General features: G+C 39.1%; 1 protein-coding gene across 1 annotated transcript; it reads left to right on the top strand.

Annotated features, from left to right (window-relative positions):
• The first annotated feature begins 736 nt into the window (after window positions 1-736).
• Window positions 737-9,871, top strand: TRIM42 (tripartite motif containing 42). Its single transcript, XM_077826927.1, is given in 5 exon segments — window positions 737-1,113; window positions 3,103-3,803; window positions 5,367-6,199; window positions 6,902-7,129; window positions 9,785-9,871. Coding segments are annotated over 5 exon segments (2,226 nt in total).
• The last annotated feature ends 347 nt before the right edge of the window (window positions 9,872-10,218 follow it).

The following is a 10,218-nucleotide window of genomic DNA, read 5'->3' as shown; positions in this document are numbered from 1 at the left end:
CATCCAAAGTGATGGGAAGAAACTGCAAGAAGAGGAAGTTAAACAGGATCAGACTCTGCCTTATTTTTGGCGAGTCGGGTAGGGGTAGAGTGGCTGGTCGTCTGCTCTGAAAAAGAGAAGCCTTCAGAAAATGCTTCTCTCATATATACCTTTGAGAAGGTAGGTGGAAAATCCTCATGTTTTCTGTGGCGCGCTGGATCTACATTGTGCAGCAAGACACCCTGTGTTCCCTCAGTACCTTAAAAATTCTGAGGCAAATTTCAAAATATAGGCTTTTACTAACTCTAAATATGTGCATGAATATACAACCAGCACAATATTACTTGTGTTTATTTTATACTGTATTCTATTTAATGTGGCTCCCAAATTTTCAACACACTAGAGAATTTTCTGTTGGAAATTCATAAGTGCCATTGGCTGCTGGATGAAGATGTAACTTCTGCCAGCTCAGAGACTGTTGTGTTGGGTGCCAATACAAGAAACAGCAAAGGTAGATCTTAGTAATTGTGACATATACATGATGTAATCAGCACATCACTTACATATGCAAATATGATTGTCCTTAGTTAAATAGCTCCTTGTGACATCATTATTCCTAACTGGAATGCGAACCATTTATCCCAACACAAAGCCTGAGTCGTCAAACCAGTCTCATGTGTTTTAGAAGTGCTACCGTGTAAAGTGAGGATAGGGTTCAAAGGATCAGTGAACCTTCTTCCGAGTGTCTTGTGGAGCCATGGCCAATACTTTATGCCTAAATTGGCCATGTTGTCTGGGCTGCCGTTGCTGCCCACCACTGGAAAGGACTAATGAAGGATGCTGTTCATGTTGGCGTTTCCTTTTTACTGCGGAGCGGAATTGCAACTGTTTCCCCTGCCCATATGCAGAAGGCAGAGCTTGCCAATGTTGTCACTGCTCATGTTCAGAGAGCCCAAATTGCCGTTGGTGCTGCTGCTCCTGTTCAAATGACCCAGACTGCAAGTGCTGTTGCTGTACCACTGATGAGAACACCAGCTGTCAGTATTATGAGAGCAGATGCTGCAGGAATACCATCTACACATCATACCTTCCCAGAGTCAGAAGGAGACGTCAGTAAGTGCATTCAAAGAAGGAGTCTTTTTTTACGTATTACATTACAATGGATATGCTGCATTGGGGGTGGGGGGGGAATCAAAAATTGTCACTTATTCTCAGTGTAACCAAGCTGGGCATGGAAAGTAGAGCTGAAGTAGTGGGAGGACAGTGTTCCCATCCAGAAAAAAAAAATTCCATGCCTGAATCAGGAAGAAAGTTAAAAAAAATCAAAAAATCAAAAAATATTTGTGAATCCAAAACCAAAACCCAGACCCTGAAGATTTATTTCAGTTTGGATCAATTGAAATGTTTTGCTTCAATAATTTCAAAATGCTCCATTTTACTGTTGACTTCCCCCCCCTTTCTTTAACCCCCGTTAAGCATAAAATTTCAAAACAAAAGTTATTTTGTTCCAGGAAACTGGAATTTTTCATTTAGAAAATATAAGCATGAAATGTTTTGACAATTTCAAAACATTTTCTTGATATTTTTTCAAGACAGGACATTTATTGATCTGTGAACAGTTTTGGTTTTGACAAATTGACATTAAGTGAAAAAAAATGTTTAACTGAAAAATTCCCACAAGCTTTAATTGAGTAAAAGCCTGAGAAAAGGAAAGAAAGAGGACTGTACAATTAGAAGGGACACATGCTTGATAAAGAGGAAAGTGAAGAGAGAGTAAGAGAAAAAATGCTGACAAATGGAAAATGGTGGTCAGGGTAGGGGAGTAGAGGAAACTGAAAGTCAACTGCATAAAAATGTTCTGAAAAGAGTGGAAAAATGGGATGATAATAATCTTGGGGTGGGGGAGGGATGGGAAAATGTAAGTATTAAATATAGGTTAAATTGAAGAGCAGACAGTGAAAAGAAATTACTGCAATGGTATGCCTAGGGCTCTAAGAAACTAGCCAGACCAAAGAAGTGGTAATGATTATAAAGATTTAGACTGAGTGGAGAAGAACTGATTGATCTTCAGAGATACATGACCCATAAGTGATTCTTGCCTTTAAAATATGTAACTCTGGCTCTGAAAGTGGGGGAGACAAGTGGATAGAACAAGGGCAGCGCTGGGAAGAATCTATTTAGTTAATGATATTACACACATTAACTTATATACAGGGGAGAGGATGGGCAACACCTCAGGGGGGAGGAGCAGCAGTTTTGGAGTGCGTAGAGTGGGAGATATGGGATTGAAAACAGCAGCAACAAGAAATGTAGTGGTGAAGGCAGTATTATGGAAGCAGGGAGTGGGTACAAGACTGTCCAACCCAACTAGGTCTACAGCAAAAATTGAATGATGAGGCAGTGATTTTATCTCATGTTTCTGGTGACTATGTTAACCACTTGAGCTTGTGTCATCTTCATTGGAATTATGATGGAGAGACAGTTGACCAAGATTTTCAAAAGCACTTACAGAGCAGAGAGATTTACAGAGCACTTTCTGAAAATCAGGCCCTGTTAAGGCATCCCAAGCTGGGCACTGCAAAAATTGAGACACCCAAAATCACCAGCCACTTTTTAAAACTTTTGTCCACAAAGATCCTTGAGCTGGCAATAGGGTTCCATTATGAGGCCGATTTTGATTCCCCTTGTAAGGCAAAGGATAGTTAGATACAGTGGTTAAGGTACCTGTTTATTCTACTATTTACATGAATCATAACTCATTATAGTAATTTTAACAGGCAAAGCATATAAACAAGAAAAAGAGGTGGAGCAAAAAATAGGTGCTGGATGGTGACATTTGTGTAATAGCTGCAACACTTGTGGTGGTGGGGAAATGAACATCTTGAAAAATAAAACAGGCAGCTTTGCATGCATTGTACAAATCTGTAGTAAATGTGCAACTACCACCATGAACAGAAACACTCACTTGTGTGCAATGCTGGCAGAACAGAACACAGTCATGACCTGTTTCTTGAAATCAAAATCTTGGAAAAACAAAAATGGATGAGGTTGAACAGCAGAATTGTGTACATTAGAATCTATTTCTTAGTGAGTATCCAATTTTTTTTTTGTTTTCAGTTCAAGAGTTAGCTTGCCAACCTTTGGAAGTAAAAGTGACACATCAATCATTACACTGGAGAGGGACGCATCAGGACATGCTTTTCGTGACCAACTCATTTGTCCATTGTGTAAACAACTCTATCTCTACCCATTTATGCTACCATGCAACCATTGCATTTGTGAGAAGTGTATAAGTAAAAGCAAAGCCCAGGCTGAAGTAACTGAGAATTTCTTCATCATTGTATGCCCAGTGTGTGTCAAAGCACACTGCCTCCCCTACACTAATAAAACTCATCTGAGGATGAATTACCTGAGAGCCAAACTGGCTAGGAGATACATGCGCAGACATGGCTTTCTGAGGTGGAGATTTGACAAAACCCAAGCACCAATCTATTGTCAAGTTTGCAAAGAGAAGACAAAGAAGGCATCCAAGAGATGTCTCACATGCCGGCTGAATTTTTGTAACGAGTGTCTAAGGTTATATCACAGTGAGATCACCACTCAAGACCACATATTTACCAAAGCCTATCGAGAAGATCAAGGAGAGTGCTGTTGTTTACTCCATCCCAACTCAAACCTTTCTAAATACTGTCTAGATGACCATGAGCTAATCTGTGAGTTCTGCAGTGCCTCCCTGCACAATGGTCATGAGATACTATCCTTGCCAGTGGCGTGCTCAAATGAGGCTGCTTCACTCTTCAGTGCTATTGCCAAGTTTAAAAAAGGTTCCTATGTCAGCTTTTCTGCTTGTTTGCACTGTTTTTAAAAACTCTGATGTTTGTCTTTAACTGGCTGTGTGATTTTTGTATAGATAGGGTAATATTTATTGTTTCAGCTGGACTCCACGAAACACACTTTCAGCAACAATGATTTTAATGAAGTTCTTTGCACATTTCTGATTGATAGATGATAGAGAGATAGGAAATATGCAAAGAACTTCATTAAAATAGTTGTTGCTGAAAGTGTGTTTCGGGGAGTCCAGCTGAAACAATATTACCCCATCTATACAAAAATATAGATATATACAAGTTTAAAGCACATTAACACATGACAGCCACTGAAAGGATGTGCTGTGATAGATATGAAATCAACACAAGACTTCACTGCTGCAGTCATTAGCAAGTCCTGCCTGGGTGCTGTACCGGTCAGGATTTATTGCAGTTCCACAGCACTATGGCTGTGCTTTCTCTCACAGATGTGCCTTCTGTCCTGGGGTGGTCCAGAGCCAGCTAAGTCAGATATTCCCTCACACGGGGGGACTCTTTAGCTGTACAGGTGTGGCATCTCTCCAGTCACTTTACATTGCCAAAGTACCACAAAGGGCTTATAGTATGAGCCAGAAATTGACCCTTACAGTTTAAAAGACATAGGAGTTTATGGATTTCCCACCTTCTCACATTTCCTTGCATCACCCTCCATCCACTTCATAATCCTCAGCACCCCTCATCAGGTACCCTGCATCTCTGACATTCCCCTCCATTCGCCTACCCAGTGCTCCCCACTTTGAGACCAGATACTCTATGCCTCTCCCTCCCAGTTTCTGTTCTCCTCATCAGACCCTCTCCCAGAATCCTGCCCCTCCCCTTTTCCCTCCTGCTTACAGTGAATTTATATGTATAAACTTTTTAACCAGGATATTACCCTGGCACCAGATTCTAAATTCAAAGGGAGTTGCATGGCTAAATCCCTATAACAACCTTTGAAAAGACAGACGGGTGGAATAAAAAGCAAAACAAGAAACTCAGATAACTGCTGCTGTTTGCTAGTATGGTTTTCATAATAAGTAATACTTTGCACTAACGTGGTAAATTTCACAAAGATTACTCTGGGCTTTATGATCACTCATAAATTAAGCTTGAAGGTGAGGCATATAAGCATTATCAGATGTATTTTACAGAAGACCAAATTGAGGCGCTAAGAGGATGAGGCCAAATTTTTTGAATTTGGATATGTAAATTTATGCACCTAAATCCCTACTTTGGCATCTAAAGAAATGGCCACCTAATTTTCAGAAGTGCCAAGCTCTGTCACCTCTTGAAAGTAGGTCATGTCTATTGAGGCCCCTAACTTTATCCATTCAAATTTGAAAAGTAATCAATCATTACTATAAGGACACTTAGCAAGCAGTGGCACAACTGAGAGTAAAGCATCAGAATTCTGATTCCTTGTCTTATGTTCTACCAATCCTGAAGTCCCTCTGTGCTATACTAGGCCAGCTTGAGTCCTGCTAACTGCTACACAACATTTCAATGGGATGTTGAAATAATTGGCTTGATTTTGTTTTACAGTCCGATATGGGGTCGATAATGACCTAATGGAAATCCTTTTGCTAAAGAACAATTTTAAGACCTACAAAGAAACTAAGAGAAAGGAGATCAGAAATGGATTTCTCAAATTACGGAACATTCTCCATGAAAAAGAAAAGGAGATGATGGAATTGCTTGAGAACATTGAACTTAAAAAAGAGCAGGGAATTATAGAGTATGTGGCACAAACATCCAGAAAAATCTCTCAAATGGATAGCCTTATTCAGTATTCTAAGGAGGCTTTGAAGGAGGAAAACCAGATTGCATTTCTGCAGTCTGCAAACCTTTTGGTAAATGAAATAGAAGTTGTAGTTACTAATATTTATCAGCCCAGCGCACGACTCAAAGAAGACCCCATTCAGAACCTTAAACTCAACTTTGAAGATCTTTCAGCCAACTTGCATGACCTTTTCCAATCACCTGTCAGAATGAAGCAATCAGCGGATAAAGCAAACAAAGCTCCTTATCCCTGTAATTCAGACATAATGGTTCTAAAGAAAATTTCCAGTACCCATTCAGAAAAACATTCAACCATGCTCCGAAGTCCATCTTTATCAAACTTAAATTCACAATATGAAACAAGAGTGATGAGGAAAGAAATGTGTGGAAGACCAAATTCCACACCTCCCCCTCATCGTAAAGAGCGTAATGAAATGTTTGCATTTTGGGATGCATCTACTCAAGTTCCAAGAAAAGAAAGAAACCATCAAAGCTGCAGTATCATTCACAATCCAGAACCATTTGACAATGGATCATCTATGGTTCCAGGCCTAGTTATCATCTACCAGACTCTTGTATATCCAAGGGCGGCCAAAGTAAGACTTGTGTTTATATTTAAAATGTATGTAGACTAGGTTCTGGTTGGTCCTGGTCAAATTGGTTTTCCTTTTAATATAGCTTAAAACATTTATTTTATGAATGAGTAATGCTGATAAAGTTCATTGGGAAATAATAAATAAGACACTGAACCCATTGTAGTCAATCGGGCCATTATGAGTATTTACTATATGAAAGGTCCAGTACAAAGGAAGTAGATGCATTTTAACATTAAATACTGGCATAAGAGGGCATTGTGGGTGTGGATTATACAAAATCAAGTTATGTTTTGCTTAGCATCTCTCAGAACTGGGTCCTATTTGAGTGATATTTAAAAAAATTGTTTTTTTTTTTACGTTTATATATTAATCGGCTCTCAGCGCCTATTAGAAGCCAATGAAATGAGTTGCCAAATAAGTCATAGAAAGTGCTAAATGCTTACACCAGACATCAATTTCAGTGTGAGAGATGAGTGTGCTCTGAACTTCCCAGAAGCTGCTTACCATTTTTCAAAATGCAATCCCACATGTCATTGCCTTTCACTTATTACATGCTTTGTTAGGCATGTTTTAATTTTTAAATGCAGAAGCAGCAGTAAGATGGTGGCCTGTTTCCAAAAAAAAAAAAATTGAAATGAAAATGTAAGAAAATAAAACAAAGAACATATAATTGGACAATATAGATCTTTTTTTCCTCCATAGATTTACTGGACATGTCCCACAGAAGACGTGGATTTCTTTGATGTAGAGTTCTATGAAGTGGTTTCTGTTAGTCCTGATAACATTGTCCAGACACAATTAGCTGGAGAACTGCATGGGATAAAGCATCAGAACCTTGAGATACATAATCTGGATCCAAACACGGAATATCTCTTTAAAGTTCGTGCCATCAATATAAATGGTCCAGGTCAATGGAGTGACATTTGTAAGGTACAGTAAAATCTGTCCCTCTTTCTGTAGTTATTTTGCCTTTCCATCCTCCTATATTCAATTCCAATTCTTCTTTGTCTCTATCCATGAACAAGAACACATGTCATGGGGTACTGTCACAGGAAAGTGATTCAGCATACTAGCCCATAATCCTGAAAGGTACTGGGTTTCTCCACAGATTATTTTTTCTCATCCAAATTTGTCAACAGTAGAGCAGCACCATGGTTACAATCTTCATGCAAGTACATAATATCTTTTAACTAACACTGTGACGAGGGGCCCAGTGTCCTACGTGCCGTATGGCCACACAGTAAGAGATAGTCCCAGTCGCCAAAGTGTTTACAATCAAAAAGAATTAGACTGACAGTTTCAGAATGTCCCTCAGCACCCTTGTCAAATGCCTCTCTTATTATGGTTTTAAAGAAAAAAAAAGCAAGATTTTCAAAAATAAACACCTAATTGTCACAAGTGCTGAGCACCCAGCACCACACACAGATGTCATCTCTGTGTTCTAAATCTTGGCCAAAAACATGTATTCAATCCATTTATTTTTCCACTAGGAACCATTATACATACAAGAGCAAATCATCCCAGCACAGAGAGCCAGTAAAAGGCTCTATGCACCATTTGAGTCCCAATAAAGGGTTTATGTGGGACTTCAATACATAGCCCTTTGCATAAGAGCTCTGTGAAAGGGTGGATTTCACTCTGTAGTTCCATGCAGAACAATCTCCCTTCTTGCTTCCCAGTTTCACTTCACAGAGTTTTATCCTTCCAAGGCTCCTAGTCCCTTGTCACCTGGATTTAGTAAGAGTCTAGCTTTGAAATGGCACTCAGATAACTCACTACGTGAGTGCTAATAATAACACTACCTCTGGACCACCAGAACAGCTCTACTTCCCATACTTAACATATTCAACACAGTATTTTCTTTTTTATCTGACACACTGGAGTACTATATTGATTTTTCTTTTGAAAACAGTTCTTTCTCCAGGCAGCAGAGTTGTATTACTATTCCAGAGAAACACAGGCTTGCTTAACATCTGCTGTAATTTACATAAGCAAAGAGTTCCATGGTAAATGAAAATGAGAAAGCATGTCTGACAGACATTTATAGATTTTTTTAAAAAAAAAAAAAAAAAAAAAAAAAAAAAAAAAACTTACCGCCATTCTTTTTGCATAAAATTAGAATGTTTTACTTTACCAACTGCATGGAAACTTCAGAAGAGTTACATTCTCATGGTGCATTTACATTAAATATAAGACATTTTATTTATACAAAATAATAAAATATTTTCTGACATATCCAATTATCCAAAAATAATTGATCAAAGACATATTATATCAGGGCCAGATTGTCCCAGGCTCTATACGCACACAAGCGTCACAGATAATTACAGTCTCTAAGCTGTAGGAGCACAGGATCTGCTCCTTTCAGACATCTTTTCTGGGAAGCACATTGGCCCAGAGGTGAGGCATTCCTCTCCCACCTCAAGCCTATGGTGCAGGTTGGGCACGCTGGGGGTCCTGAAGGATGGCACAGACTGCATACTACCCCTGTATATTAGGAACCATGGGGAGGGATCACTCTGTATTGCCACCAATCACAGCTGTGCTTTAATTGCCCAGTCTAGTCCCTAATTATAAATGTGTCTTGTTTAAGTTATTTTCGTCCTTGAGAAAGTTCCTAGGTTAACAATGAAAATTAATTTTGCTCTGTGAGCGGAACAACTGCAATGCAGCCCAAGGTAGTGTAAGGGAGGCTGCAGATGTGACTCAACCCCATTCTAGCCAGGCTGCTTCTAGGGATGAAGGTCAATTGCCATGCCCATTTTTAAACTTGACTGATGAGACGGCTAACTTGGCAACTAATTCGTTTGAGTTCTGATGGTATTTTTTGTGATTGGACACTTGTCCACGAAGAACTAGGGAGGAGCTTTTCAAAAGCACCTCAGGAATTTAGGATCACAAGTCTCAATGACTTTCAATGGGATTTATGCTTTTAAATGCCAGAGGGCCTAGAGCTTTAAAGGCATTTGGGTACCTAACTCCCACTAACTTCAATAGCCAATAGGTGCCTAAATACCTTTGGGGAACTGGGACTAAGTGCTTTTAAAAATCTCTCCCTAGCTGACTTGCAACTGGCACTTAAAGGCTGGTGCTAGGTACATCTCACAAATAATTACATTGTACACAGACTACTAAACAGCCACCATCTGGTGATAAGAAAAGGAGTACTTGTGGCACCTTAGAGACTAAAAATTTACTTGAGCATAAGCTTTCATGAGCTACAGCTCACTTCATCGGATGCATTGGCTTTTGCTTACTTTCCACTTACCCTGAGAGCCAGATTTTCAAGAGATCCACTTCCATTTAGGCAGCAAAGTAAGTGACTAGATTTTTCAAAAGAGCTCAAAATGGGTTCTTTTGAAAATCTGGCCATAAGTGATAGCTGAGCTGTTCTGAAAAATCTACCCTCTATTGTGGTTACTGAGTACTTGAAAATCTGACTCTGAGCTCCACTGAAAATGTAGACCACATTTTGAAGAACTATTACCCCATCATTTAACACCTGAGATAGCAAGTCCCTGCAAATTGTATGTATTTTAAAATATTCCTAACTCTGAATTTGTGTTCTTTTTCCCCCAATTCCAGGTAGTTACTCCAGGTGGGCATGGGAAAGCCAGAGGCAGATGGGGCTTGCTGCGGAGTATTCAATCTGCTTTCTTTAAACAGCTCTAAGCTTCAAAGAAACAAGACAGTATGTTTTGTTTTTAAAGAAAAGGTCTGAAAAAATCTACTATATTTTTGACTGAAGCTAGCATGCAGCCTAAGATCTGAAAGTAAACTCTTCAAAATAACATCTTTCTAATAAATAAATATCTCAACATTGTCTTTTGCCTTCTTTAGACTAGAAATAGCACCAAAACATGAGGAAAATTTTGTGCTCTACATGAAAATATAAAGTGCAAATCTCAGAAGCCAGCTCTGTAGTGCATAGCACCTTTAAAGAGAAACTAATACAAACTGACTTCTTCATTTTCATCGCAGGAATCTCCTACATTAATACTTTGATTATTACTTCCTAA

Source organism: Eretmochelys imbricata, chromosome 9 (assembly GCF_965152235.1).
Source record: "Eretmochelys imbricata isolate rEreImb1 chromosome 9, rEreImb1.hap1, whole genome shotgun sequence".
Taxonomy (NCBI): Eukaryota; Metazoa; Chordata; order Testudines; family Cheloniidae; genus Eretmochelys; species Eretmochelys imbricata.
The sequence above is the reverse complement of the archived record's forward strand: the minus strand, read 5'-3'. Positions and strand labels throughout refer to the sequence as shown.